Source organism: Pundamilia nyererei, unplaced genomic scaffold, assembly GCF_000239375.1.
Source record: "Pundamilia nyererei isolate P.nyererei 1_Seehausen unplaced genomic scaffold, PunNye1.0 scaffold00046, whole genome shotgun sequence".
Lineage (NCBI taxonomy): Eukaryota > Metazoa > Chordata > Actinopteri > Cichliformes > Cichlidae > Pundamilia > Pundamilia nyererei.
The window spans coordinates 3,491,742-3,506,267 of record NW_005187447.1 but is presented as its reverse complement, the minus strand read 5'-3'; the positions used below and the strand labels follow the sequence as shown (position 1 = coordinate 3,506,267).

The following is a 14,526-nucleotide window of genomic DNA, read 5'->3' as shown; positions in this document are numbered from 1 at the left end:
TTCTCTGGGGAGATAATAAGGTCTGCATTTGACCATTAAAAACTCCGCATTAGGTGAGCAGTGACTCTCAGTAGTAGTGGTTTGTCTAATGGATGTTTGTCCCAGAGTTGGGGGCGTGACTGTCTGCGTTCCCGCAGTAATGATGTGATGAGTTCAAAGGTCAGTGCAGTCTGTGAGCATCCCAGCAGAGATAATTTGTGAATATGAAACTCGCTCCTTACAGGTATGACAGTAATGATCACAGCAACGCAGAAAGTAGGCGGAGTCTGCAGATACTGGGACAGTGAGTGGCATTGTGTAAGTGTGGTTACGTCAAAGGAGACTCTTTCTCGCACTCTTCACTTCTGTTTTTCGTCAATTACAGGGAAGAGAAATAGAATTATCCCCCAGAGACCGGGCTGCTTTCACTTCTGATCACAGGCGCTATGAATAACAGCTAAACAGAAAAAGAAGTTTTAATTCATTTTAATAAAAAGTTAAATATTAGAGGTAGCTTGTAACTGCTTATTTACCAGAGGTCCTGTGTGATTTCACAGTGTTTTATGGAACATTACACACAGTATAGTCTGAGCGCAGCAGGAAAGCAGCCTGTCACTGAAGGACCTACCCAGTGATGTCACTGTGTCGTGGAATTGTGAACTAAAACCCAGAGGAATCTGTGGACCATCAGTGATGTGATAAAAAGCAGCGTGAGCTATAAAGCACCTGTTACACTGCAAAACAGGTCAAAACCCGAGGTCAAGAACACATTACCGTCCTTTGATTGGCCGGTCAGCCTTTTTATTTATTTTCTTCAGGGGAAGCTTATTGGTTCCGAGTGAGAGTGTAGTACTGTAGTCCACTACATTAAAAGGGCGCTGTTTCACTCAGTGATATGAGCGTTAGTGTTTTTCCATCCCACACAAACATTTTTAACCCTCAGAGCTAATTTATCGTCATATGAAAGATGGGAGAGATGTTTAAAAAGGGAATATCGTTACAGTAACAACACAAATAACATCCTAAAATGTTCATGTGGCGAATGGAGCCGCTGCTCAGGTGATTTCAGGTGTTTGAACAGGAGGACCTGGGCCAACCCAGCGCCTACTGCAGAGAGGACGTCTCTCAGCTGGTGGGAGAGGTTTAATGTTTCATCTGAAATGATGACTCTTTTTTTCTAAAAGTTTTATTGAATCTGTTTTAACCTTCTGTATCACTGCTTGGTATGGTAATATGTCTTTGAATAATAAGACCGTACTTAGTAACCTGGTTAAAGTGGCTGGTCAGATTTCAGAGAGATCTCAGGTCCAGCTTGTGGACTTCTATAACAGGCAGGTGTTGAGGAAGGCAACCTCTGTCATGTTGTGTTCAGACCACCCTCTCTTTAATGATTTTCAACTGCTTCCATCAGGTCGTTGGTATAAAGTGCCTGCAGTAAAGACAAACAGACATAAATTGTCTTTTGTACCTAGCGCTATTATCATGGTTATTAACACTAAACCATAAGGGTTGTTGCCATTGCACACTGCACTTTTTTTGAAGATAAAATTTAGGTCGTTACCGCTGGGCTTATTTTTGTGGGTATGTGTTGTGATTGTATGGACATACTACAAATCAATTTCCCATTGGGGACAATAAAGTTACCATTGAACCAAGCTGGATATGCAGCAAAAGGATGGATGGATAGATACAGATAATTACGCAGCACCCAGTTTGAGAAATTTAGTCATTTATTAACCGCACAGAAAAACAGCATTGTGATGATTGTTAACTATCTCTTTGTCCTTTTCTGTTTCAGAGTCGATGTTGATCCAGACCAAGACCTGCAGCCGTCTGCAGACAGCTTCCAGGTCCTGCAGGGGGTGAGCACCACTCACACATGCTTCTGTGCAGTTATTAGAGTTATTGGTTATCAGTGAGAGTTTTCCTTCCAAACCCATGAGTTTATTCACGCCTCACAAGGAACTATGAATGATTATTTTCATATATAAGTGACTATGACGTAAAACCTCAGACCTTTGGAACCAGAAACATCACCAAGTATACACAGATTTTTTTTTTAAATTGATTGATTAATAAAAATGTAATATTTTTGCTGGTTCACTGATGTGAGAAAATATTTTTACATGTGTCAGTTGTCATGGAGTCTGAGTCTGTCTCTGCAGAGATTACCAATAAGTATGATTATTCGTGATATTTAACTCACATTCTGTTTGTATTTTTTTTTTAAAAAAGCCCGCTCATTCAGCCTGGCTGAGTGAATTAAAAGGTGAAGCATTTTATCTTGATAGGCTGTTCTTCCCGTGAGTATAAAGCTGTGTTATCTGTGTGTGTTTGTCCAGGACGGGCCTCAGGCTGAAGGACAAAGTAAAACCAAGCAGGAGAGCGCATGGCTCTTCAGACTGTGGTACACGTTCGATCACAAGTATCCTTTCAGAGCTCTGTGGTCTCATCCAGGATGGTTCTGTCCTGTGTCCAAAGAATCGCCTCGGTTAACAAGCCCATAAAATCTGTTCCCCTGCTTGCTAACAGGCTGCAGTAAAGGTGTTTAGCTCCTCGTGCCCTTGGTCCCTCCCTGCTTCTCCCCTCTGCTGAGCGACGGTTTCCCCGGTGACTGACTGTGTTTTCCAGTTAACCCCCGCAGTGGCTTTGTCTATGAGACAAATGGGCAGCCTGCCCCTCCCTGCAGCGTCCACAGCGGCCTTTTCCCAGAGTGTGACAAAAGTGACAAAAACCTAAGAGTTTTATGTTCAACTGGTTTAAACCTGTTAGTCACTGGAGATTACCCTAACCTTAAACTATCAGGTTTATACATTTTTTTATTGGAGTCAGGGTCATCACAGCTGACACAGGTGTTAGAGCTTAACACTCGCTGTTAGGGTTAAAATGAGTCTGTCAGTAACTCAGGAGCCCCATTACTTCAGTTTTAAGATCTCCTTTAAGTGTAGTAAAGGTGCCTCACAGTGTGGACTAGCATAAATACCTAAGAGAATTCATTCAGAGATGAAAAATATCATTGATGAGCTAAAGTCGCCATAACCACTGATACATCCTAGTTTTCTCCAACATATGGACAGAAGTATTGATAAGCAGAATGGTTGGATGAATAGGTGGATGGATGAATAGGTGGATGGATGGATTGACAGGTGGGTGGATCATTACCATTTAAAGTGTTTAAGACTCAGTCAGCTGCTTGTCCTTAATAAACCTTCAGTTACCTGAAGCCCATTCTGACCCACAGTGGCCCGCCTCTCACCTCCACCCTACCCAGCTACTGTGGGCCGCTGGCGAGCTGTCTGACCACCCCCCGGGCGTACGAGGTGAGTGTCCATGTGCACACTAACACAGCAAACTCACAGTGAGCAGTGAGTCTGTATGAAGTGTAGAAGAACACCTCTGAGGGTGATGCAGAGAGCCTTCGAACATAAAAAACTGAAGGAAAACTTGATTTCATAACCGCGAACAAGCTCAAGTTCAGTGGTGGGCATGCCAGTTCTGGCGTTCTATGCCAAATGTCCGTCAGGTCCACGGTGCTGTGCAGTGAGTGCACTAGAAGGCACCGTGAACCTGACTGACATATGCCACCCCCATGAAGCTTGTGTTTGATTGGTTCATCAGAGACGTGGTGTGACCAGCTGGAGGTCTTTTTGTAGCTATTCCAGTGCTCGCCCTCTTCCTCCGTGTACAGAGGAGCAGATACCGGTCTATTGATGGGTTAAGGCCTTCTACGGCCCTGTCCAGCTCTCCTCCATGTTCTTGAGACTGTGCTGGGAGACGCTGCAAACCTGCTGGCAGTGGCATGTATTAATGTGGTTACACTGACCCTAGCCAAATGCAAGACTAGTGAAAAACAGTCATAAAAGATGGGGAGGGGGAATTGAAAACCATTCCTGGTTTGGGGTTGTTGCCCCTCTATTGCACCCCCCTCTGATATATCCAGGAATTTAACTGACTTGATGCTGCACTCTGATTAAAAAGTGCTCCCTTAATTTGTTAAGTGTATTAAAAGAATTCTACAAATAAATAATTATAAATAAATAATAATAATAAAGTACATGACGATGCCACCATTATTTTCATCTGTTCACGGACCATTCTAGCATCTCTGTCGCTTCTTTTTATTTACAGTTTATTTGAGTGTCTGCCTTTATTTTAGTTGAGTCAGCACATTTCCCAAAGACAAACCGAAAAACGATCAGCAGACATATATACCCCCCAGCCCACACTGTTATATTCACTACACAGTAACTTACACTGTGAATATTTCTGGACTACATTTATTTATTAAACGGATTCAGTGTTTTTAGCCCTGAAGATAACAGATCTCTGCTGGATTCATGAAGTTGAAATGCTGGAAAAATCATCTAGACTTGTTCAAAAACCCACTATTTTGTTCTTCCAGGACCTTTCAGGACCTGTAACTCTGTAAATATTTACAGCATGATATTACAGAAAAATCAGCTGATTGTGGTGTTGTGTGTGTTCGTTTCAGCGCAGAAAAACTTCTTTAGGAGATGTTTTTCCACAGGAAGTGATTTCCGAGCCGTTCTGGGACACAGTGAGTGGTTAGGAGTCATTTTCTCTCGTTCTTTGTGCTCAGTGGGGAGCCGGCTCCTCAAGAAGGCTTCCTGTGAATACTGAAGCTCTCAGAGCCTGCCAGCCAGCACACACAGAGCCGAGGCCTTCAGCGGCAGAGTAACTGGACGGTGGAAAAGCCTTTTGGCATTCAGCGAGCACAAAGGGCCTTTTCAGCTCCGCCTCAATGATGAGCACTGTAATGAAAGATATTTCAGCCACACAAGCAACCATTGAAGGCGCGGTCACACTTGGATGGACTCTGGCAAATTCCTCTTTTCATTTTCTGAGAGATTCCTGCTCAAAGAGGAGTTCAGCCCCTCAGAGCTGGCTCGCATTCAGAGATCTGAACTGTAATTTGACTGTTTCTCGTTTCATTTATTTATCTGAATGTGCCTCCTATCCCGAGTCTGCTCACAGAAACGCTTCCCCTCCCAGTTTGTTGCTGCTGTTTGCCAGCGAGCGGCTGGCTGCCAGGCTCATGTAATCAGGCCCATCCAGGACTCTGTGTGGGCACAGGAGATTAAATAAAGCTCCCCGTCTGCTTTCTCCTCTGCTTATAAATTTTATAAAACACAGAGGGGAACAAAACACGTGAAATCCGATGGCTCAAAATGTAATTCAGAACAACAGATGTCTCACGGTCTGTAAAGGAGCTAAATGCAGCGAAAGCATCAATGCGCCGCTAACCCTAACCCTCCTGACGAACACTTTCATTTCAAAAGTGGCTCACAAATATGTAGTTCACATATTGCTCGCGTTCACAGAGGAAGTCAACAGGAAGTGAGGTGGCTTAGTTTCACAACTAAAAAGATAAAGCTTTGCTCGGTTTGCCATGATTGCTGCTGCAGAGAAAGTGTTATGTAATTCTCTTGGATCCCTCTGTGAGAGTAATCCCTGCACTGACCCCCGAGTTAACTCATCCCGTCCTCCCTGGGGGACCCCTGGCCAAATATTGATCCGTCAATCATTTCAGACCCGGACTCGAGCGCCGTGCAGCGTGTGATTTGGAGCTTTAGATGCTCACAGGAAGCTGACCCAAATGTTTCAGCGATATCACTGAGCTCATTGATGTTTCACAGAGAAATCCTGTTTTCACGACTCTGTGTGCGTCTCAGACCTTTGAAAATTCATATCACTGAAGTACCTGAAAACTGTCACAAAGACGAATTACCAACAAAATTCACTCAAATAAAAACATACGTGTAGTTTCAGTTCTCCGGCCTGGAAAGTCTGAGAAGCAGGGGCAGATGTGTGATTTCTCTCCGATTAGAGGCAGCTCAGAGAAGCAGGGCGACAGTTGGAGGTTAATCCAGCCTAAATCTGCCCCTCCCCCGTGTAGATCCACTGTGTCCTCTGTGAGCCCTTGCACTCATGTCAGCGTGCTCGTGTGGTCATGCGTGTTTTTGCCACATGCGTCCCACATCTGTTCTCGTGTGGTCCCGTTCTTCCCCTTCATGTTCTGCTCTGGCTTTGTTTTCAGAACCATGAGCAGCTGAGAGACCCGGACTCTGACCTGATCCGTGGCGACGCAGACTTGACCTTCACTTTCGGGGACACCGCCATCACCGCCAACGGGGCGTCTGGCAGTGGAGCGGACACTGCCGGGGGGTCGGGCTGGAGCGCGAATGGGAAAAGGAGCGGCAGCACATCAGAGGAGGCGCTGGAGCGTGAGCTGGACTCCCGCGAGCAGGAGCTGCTGAGCCGAGGGACGCGCCTCGTCTTCCCCATCGAGGACCACATCTGACCCCACCCGTCCCCGCCACCCGCACCCACCCCCCAACCACCTCATCCTCAGCTTTCTCCACATCCAGGAGGGCGGTCCTGCAGAGTGACTCTGAACTTCCTTTGGGATCACAACACCTCAGCTGGACAAAGTCTCTCTGACTCATTCTGTCATGTGACCCTGTCATGTAGACGGGCATCGCTGCACTCGCCTATGTCTGAATACTCCTCTTCCTCCTTGCTCCACACAGTGTCCGGGTGTCTGCTCTGGACGAATACGCAGTTAAAGAACTTTGTATTTCATTATGTCTCCAAAGGAAATGCTGATTTTTCAAAACAGACATGCAGTGTGCAGTCGGACTGCGGAGCTTCAACTTTTGGACGAGGATCAGAAGCAGCGCAGCAGCTGAGAAATGCTTTCACTGATGATACGCATGCAAAGATGGATGATTCTCCCAACATCCAGCAGGCTCTCGGTGACCTCTGGATGGATCCCCAGTGAGCAGGAGGTGTTGAGAGGCTTTACTGACTGCAAAGAGCGGGCACCTCCCATCGTAACTGCTCCTTAATGCTGCAGAGCTCCCTCCTCTATGTTCTCCTCCCTCTCTTTCCCCATGCACGTTTGGCAAAGCTGACTCATCCTCAGCAGTCAGCCGAAGAGAGCGGGCGGAGCTCGGTCACTCAGGCTTGTGCACAGAGATGATTTTAGAAGGAGATCTCACAGAGCGACCCTCTGAAGGCTTAAACGTGACCCCGGCGAGCAGCACACACCTGCGTCAGCTGTGTGTGCAGGTAAACAGGCGTGTGTGCGTCTGCTGTGTAGCCTCCATACTCACTCGAAACACACGGTTCACTTATTATTTTTCCCTCTGGACTCATTGTCAGGAGTGACATCACACTTTTGTTTTAGAAACGTGCTGCTGTGCATAATTTCTATAAAGTTCACTCTGTGTGTTTGTGTATGTGTGTGTCTGAGCAGAGAATCAGATGTGGGGCTGTGTTTGTGTGGGCAATTGCAGAAGCGTTGAGTGTCTCACAACAAACTGTGCAGGTGAGCATGACGCCACATGAAGGCTGTCTTCACATTTTATCCTCACACAGGAAATTAGCAGAGTGTTAAAGCTGAAAGTAGAAGCCTGCTCAGCTCATACTGGAGCGATTAAAGCTTCGGAATAAAAATGTGAAGAAGGTTTCAGTGAGGGAGGAAGTGATGACGTCATCTGTTTGTGAAAACCAAAGCTGTGCACATTGAAACAAAGGAGAGCAGCTGACTCTCTGCACGTAGGTGATACTGCAGACTTCACTCATCTCTAGTGCCGGCAACCTGAGCGCTGACTACTTTGAAAACAGGAAGCTGCACTTGTGTTTGGAGGTCAGTGATGTGAACCCTACTCAACTTCTTGTTTGGGGCCGGTAGATTCGTGCTGTGAAGCTTCCCCAGCTCCACTGACCTGTTTCACACCAGATTAAAGCTTTTAGCGCTCCACGCAGGACACCACACTGAGTTTCCTGCGGTCTGATTGAGTCATTATTGACTGCAGTGATGATTTTATTGCACGGCAGCACGACGGCTGCAGAATTTTGCATATTTTCAGTCTAAGACAAACATTTCGCTGCAAGGAAGTGCACTGCCCGGAAGCTGCAGGCTGTCACTTTTTCAGACAGCTGAACCACAGCTGTTTAGAATTCACTGCGCTCATGGCCCCGCTGTGGTTGCTGCGCTGGTGTGTGCATGCGCAGGAGCAGGTGTGAAAAGCACGGCTCCCAGCTTAGCACGAGGCTTTCAGATGCACAGCAGGAAACGAGTGTGCTTCTGTAAGCCGAGCTCTGCAGGGAGGGTTCACTGACGCTGGTGTGAGACTGTGTAGGTGAGCTCATGGGGGAGCCATGTTCCCGCAGTGTCATGTGAAAGGTAGCGCACTAAACTGTGAGCGTGCTGCTCTGCACGAGTCCTAAAGGCAGTTGGCATGTTCGGCGCACTCTCTGCGAGGACGTGGGAAGCAAGCAAGACCGTCTCTGACCTTCCCGTGTCGGCAGGAGTACGTGAGAAATGTGATGCGTAGCCTAACTGTCAATGTATGCAACTGTTGTGTTTAGTAGCAGCTCTGCAGCCCGTCTGCATCCACTGTGGTCTGCATGTCAGCATGTCAATAAAATCTTAAGTTCTCACCCAGTGCTGCCGCATTTTGTGGTGTTTACAAATCCACTCGCACTCCGTGTTTGTGGCTGTGTGTGTGTCAGCAGATTGGGAGGCAGGAGATTGGTGTATTTTTGAACACGCAGATATTTTCAGGCATTCAAAATAAAAATTCAGTCAGGGAAATGAAAAAGGTGTAAACACTGTCTGATATGTGATGTTATTAAAACACAGCTGACCTGTTTTCACGATGCTCTCAAAAAAAAAAAAAAAAAAAAGATTCACTTCCTTTGAGATCAAAGTGTAAAGTCTGATGACCTGTCCAGTTTATGAGTTGAATATTTCACGAGATCATATTGAGTCCTGTTGTATTATTAACCCGAGTGCATCAGAGTGATGCAGCTTATTCTGAGTTGCGGTAATCAAGCAGGACGTTCATGTTGGAACACCCACATATCACACAGACCGCCTGCACTTATGTTGTAATCGTGGCAGTAAAATAACAAAATAATTTGAATCTTTCAGGATTGATTTGGATCTTCTCAGTAATGTGAAGCTCACGTGCTAACAGAGCTAATCCCTTCTCTCCGGCTTCAGTACCTTGTGCTACTGTGATACACCGAATATTCCCGTCCTTATATGCTCATTTCATGCTTCTGTTTGTGATGGGCATTCAATCAGGAAGCCCTCAAACTGGGAGGAGCTAAATGAGCTTGCTTCAGAGAGTGACCTGAGGCCTGGTATCAGATAAAGAAGGATTATTTTGTGAGTTATGCTAAGCTGCTCTGTAAGAGTCCGAGAACAGAAACTTGGAGCTGGAGATGAGTTTGTGTCCATTCAGTTCAACCAGAACAGCCAAACAAATGAATATGAATGAACTTTGACGTGCTGATAAATGAACCTACAGATAATGTGGCTTAGCATTAACAATCATACACAAGCTCTTTATGGAGTGTGTCAGCTTTTTATTCTTTGAGTCGCTTTGAAGTTATTTTTCTTTCAGTGCCAACAAAAAGTACAGAAACAACCTCTGAGCCTCACATATGGGAGGTGGGGGCAACCTCCCAAGACTTTGAGATACCCCTACCACCGAGTCATGTCTTCAAAGACATACGCAGGACATTTAGCTGAGGAAAGTAAAGCGGACTTTGCTCACAGACTGTGCTGCTGTGTGAGCTTCCATTATCAAATCTTTAGGTGCTCCACCTCCCACCTGCCCTTCTGCTCCACAGTATTTAACCTTGTGAGCTACAACAGCTCATTGGTCGCTGAACCGACCACGGCCAAATCCAAGTGTACACACGTAACAAACTGTTTGTATGAATCCTGTAACAGTGAATCAACTTTTTAAATACACAAAAAAAAATTCAGCTTTCTGTCTGTCTGGCACCGTGAGCTGGCTGCAAGGCTGCAGACCTGGGTCCACGTCTGTCTGTGCACAGAAGCTGCTGGAGGTTTGGAGGTGAGAGGGGTATCTCAAACACTAAAGCCCTTCTGGAGGCTTGGGTTACAACATTTACAGCATTTTCGAAGACAACAACAGGGCCCTGCACCCTACACTGTGTGAGGACGGAGGAATCTTACACCCATGTGAGTGTTTTGTCAGAGAAGTGCACATTCCTGAGAGGCCGGGGGGAGGGTTAGAGAGGAGAGTAGCCTCTCCAAAATACTGCAGTTCTTCTTCACTGCTCTACATTAGTGCTATTAGTGAGTACCACAAACACTGGCAATCTCTGCCACGCTGAGTCGCAAGCCAGACAGATGAGTCACACAGGTGACAGCGCTGATCTTGGCAGTCACCTCCTGAGGAGGAACATCCGGGGCGTGCAGGGCTGGTGTCCAACAGAAACCGGGAAAAATGAGCCGCCGCCTCCTTGTTCCAAATTGTCCGCCTGTGATTGGCTGCTCTTTTGCTCAGATTTTCTCCAGTTCATCAGCCCGGCTCGGCCGAAGGAAAACAGTCCTCGAGTCACGCCTGAGAACTCCTCAAGGAACACATTCCAGCTGCTCGTTTAGTTAGACCACCTTCTGACCTCAGACTGAACACCACGACCCTGGAAGAAGAAAAAAAAAAAATCAGCTGAGGATTAAAAATAAATCTGAAGTTGTGAGCGAGCTGCAGTCAACAAGACTTGGAGCCCTGAAGGCGCTTTGTTCCCACAGAACGATAATGAGTGGCTGTTTGTCACTCGGGGAACACGGCGTCCTTTCCTGTAGCCGTTTCCTCGTCATGGGGTTTCAAAAACATTTTGTGAACAAGATGCTCTCATGATGCCACTGACCCGCCAATCGGTGGCATGCAGCCTGTTGTCACATTTTAGTACCTGGTATCAGGTACTAAAACCCTGAAAACCGTGGCCAGTCGATCTGGTACTAATGGCTTCATAATCATACTGCTCAACTTGAGCACTCACAGCACTTTATACAACATGCTTCATTCACCCTTTCACACACATTCACACAAGCACTTTTTCCATGCTTAAGGCTTTCTAACGTTCACACTCTGAAGGTTCAGTGTCCTGCACAAGAATATTTGTCATGCAGACTAAAGCAGCTGAGAGAACGAGAAAGGTCTAAATACTCTGATAACAAAAAGGAAGTAACCAAGACAAACTTAACCAGAGACACGAGGACAAGACGGAGGGACGAATCTGAACAAAAGAAAAAAGGAACCAAAACTCGTTCATCCATCCATATTATCTTATTCAGGGTCAAACATCCACCAAAACAGAGAAAACAGAACCAGTGATGATGATCTATCTGTGAGGACAGGAACGTTTAAGTCTTAAATAATTAGCCTGAATCACTCTGAGGATGTTTGTTAGAATAAAAACAATGTTATATGAAGAGTTTCCAGTGAAAACGGTGAGCGAATAACCTGCTTTTTTTTTTTTAACAAATCACAACAGTCCAGGCGCTTTATATTGTAAGGTAAAGACCCTAATATAATACAGAGAAACTCCAACAATCACAAGACCCCCTATGAGCAAGCACACTAGTGACAGTGGGAAGGAAAAACTCCCTTTTAACAGGAAGAAACCTCCGGCAGATCCAGGCTCAGGGAGGGGTGGTCATCTGCTGGTGAGAAAGACAGGGCAGAGATAGGGCTGTGCAATATGACGAAAATCTTATATCTCGATATAGGACATTTCTCATCCCGATAACGATAAATATCACAAAATAGTGCATTTTCTGGAAATTCTGTGAATCTCGGGCAACTTTACTTGTGTGAAGTGTTTTGACCGATGCATGAAACGATATATTTTTAGATATAAGTTGTAACGGCTTCTATTTTCTTTGCGAGTATTTATTACATGGCGTGCTGCAGGGAAAAGCCTCTTCTAACATTTGAGTCTAAGGTTTATTTGGAGCACCTGACGGCTCTTTTTTGCTTCTCATCTGTAAACTCTCTCCATACTCTTTCAGGTGATTCTTGCGTAGGTGGTAAAAGACAAAAAAACACAGAGACACATTGTGGAATATTAGGATTAATAAAGAAGGTTACTAATAAAGGAGACATTTCTGTGACCGTTGTTGGGGTCAAAGGTCATGAAGTGGGTTTTTTTTTTTTCCAGCAGTCTTCTATAACACTGTGGGGACGTTTTATAAAATGATTTCAACTTCAGGTCAATATCTAATCAACAGAGCGAACGTTTAACCATTAACGTTTAAATGACAAACATTCCTCAGACGTTCTTGGAACATTCAGACTTTGTGACGTAACACTGCGCAGGCATTGTGGGGACGTTTCTGTCGCCTGCGTGGCTCTCACAGCACCCTTAAAGGTCGTGTCTGTGGGAGCCTGCGGTGACAGCCGCGCTGTCGCCCTGGAGCTCTCCCCAGTCACGTACAGTCTCACACAATGATGCCCTTCTTGACGGCTCGCTGCAGTTCCTCCCCCCATAAGAGGAGCCAGCAATGCCAGAGACAGAACAAAGAGGCCTCTATGGAGGAGCAGGTCATTAAAGGGAGGGGAGGACTTCTCTCTCTGTCTTTGACATGTTGTGATTGTATGACAAAGTGGGTGAGAACACCATTTGTCCAGATTTGAAGCTTGCTATTCTTAGTTAACATTCTTGCTTTGATTTTGCCATACCATATGTTTGTTCTGTAGTTTGCAAAGATTTACTATCCCGGGTTTGTTTATGTTTTGCACTTTTACAGTTTATGTAATATAACATCTTGGTTTAAATCAACATTGACAAGTTTGTTAAGTTAACATTTTATTTATTTCAACTGTTAATTTGTCTAGTTTATTTGGTTTGAACTCATCTGACTTACTGGTGCTCCAGGAGCAAAAGAATGAAGTGCTGCCTCACTTCCTGTATTTATAGCTTCCTGTTTAGCTTCTGATGTCATGGGAAGGGAACAGGTGAAGAGGGGGGAGAACTGGTTTAATTTAATAAAGTCAATTTTAGGATTATGTTTGTTTGAGAGAGATATATTGATGTAACATGTATTGGCTACACCTTAGTCTCTTTTATTGCTAGTAAAGAGTAGCATCATGAGTTTATGAGAATGGTAATGTTTATCTTACCTACTGAATGGAATAGTCCGGAGGAGGATATTGTTTAGATAGCTTGAGTATTTAAGTAGAAGAACTCAGGTGTTCAAAAGGAGAGGACCAGGTCAGTTTAGCTGAGTGCACTTGACATTAAATTTTGTTGGTTTATGTTCAGTTATGTTTATTTCTACCAAGTTAACTTCGGAGTTGAGTTTTTCTTTATTTTTGTAAATATTTTTGGTCACAGTGATGTTAAACAAATCATTTGCTACCCTGGACAGCATCTGTCTCCTGCCCTTCTTCAGCCACACAAGCTATTTTACAGATTGACTGAGTTAAATCTGGGACATATTAACCGACCGGGATCGTTATCTGACCATCAGAGCAAAGTGCAGCCGCTTACACAAAACGCTGCTGTAAACCATCAACGACATGATTAAAGTTTAATTCAATCAGCACCATCGAAACATGAAACACGCTTTAGTTCTTCCACAGAACCGCACGTCCCTGACTCCTGCACCCATAAGGTCTTTGTGATGGAATCACCAAATCGCCTTCCTCCATGTTCCCATCGAGTTCTGCAGCGCTTGTTTTCCTACCTGTGCTTCAGAAAACACACACTAACACATCACAGCATCACACACGCTCCAACAACCACACTACACGAACTACACAACACACCTAACATCAGCGCTTCTGTTCTCTACAGGTGGTACCTGTATCTGAGGGAGGCTGACAGCCCACAAATCAGGAGTCACGCTGCACACATCCACACCGAGTTTGTTCACATGAACTACAGACACACACACACACACACACATTCCTAGAAACACACACACACAGACACACACACAGACAGAGACACACACAGACTCGACCCAGCCTTCATTTAAACAGTCTGACCTCTGACCTTTGTGGTCGTGTTTTGATGTCGTGTTTTGATGTGGAAACATTGGAAACAATGTTTCCACATCTAGCCGAGGACACAACGTCATCAGCTCTGCACGCACACCGCTGCTTCCTATTAACACGCAGACAACCTGAAAGAGAACTTCCTCCTGCACGGTTCATGCCCTCAGTAGCAAGTGTAAGTTTCCTCTAACACCTGCTTCCTTTCTTAGCCCAATGCTCTGTCTCCAACCACACCTGAATCTTTAAATATGCCCCATACACCCAGCAGCCTCAGACCTCTTTGCTTACTGTGAGCTTGATAAGGTCACCATGTTACATCCTGTCTGTGTAGGTGTGTTTCCTGATGCAGGAACAGCTGTTAGACACTACACTGTGAACAGGTGAGTGCAGTCCTGATTGAGTTTTGTTAAGCGCTGTGGATTGTATCGCTGTCACTGACGCGGCTTTAACCGGCAACTATAGTGCGTACAGGTGATGTTACAGACTTACAGGTTTTACCCACAGACACAAATTCATGCCCTCATCGACTCTCATGTTCACATCACCTCCAACAACAATCCGGGCGACGGGGTAAGCTGGCTGTCACTTCTTAGAGTCTGGTTCAGTTTATTTTTTTCTCTCGTTTTGTTCACCAGACGAGGACTCGGACCCGAAGCTGGGCTCAACGCTGGAGCGAAAGCTCCATCGGCAACTG

General features: G+C 45.3%; 2 protein-coding genes across 2 annotated transcripts in view; one reads left to right on the top strand and one right to left on the bottom strand.

Annotated features, from left to right (window-relative positions):
* slc9a7 (solute carrier family 9 member 7) overlaps window positions 1-8,452 on the top strand; it is a 24,119-nt gene extending 15,667 nt beyond the window's left edge. The window contains exons 13-16 of the mRNA XM_013910643.1: window positions 1,778-1,841; window positions 2,322-2,404; window positions 3,194-3,299; window positions 6,038-8,452. Coding sequence (XP_013766097.1) covers window positions 1,778-1,841; window positions 2,322-2,404; window positions 3,194-3,299; window positions 6,038-6,301 — 517 coding nt within the window. The 3' untranslated portion in view covers window positions 6,302-8,452. The remainder of the gene's footprint in view (window positions 1-1,777; window positions 1,842-2,321; window positions 2,405-3,193; window positions 3,300-6,037) is intronic.
* A 914-nt stretch (window positions 8,453-9,366) lies between these two features.
* Window positions 9,367-14,526, bottom strand: part of chst7 (carbohydrate (N-acetylglucosamine 6-O) sulfotransferase 7) — an 8,264-nt gene continuing 3,104 nt past the window's right edge. The window contains exon 2 of the mRNA XM_005732404.2: window positions 9,367-10,470. The gene's annotated coding sequence lies outside the window, so the exon portion shown is untranslated. The remainder of the gene's footprint in view (window positions 10,471-14,526) is intronic.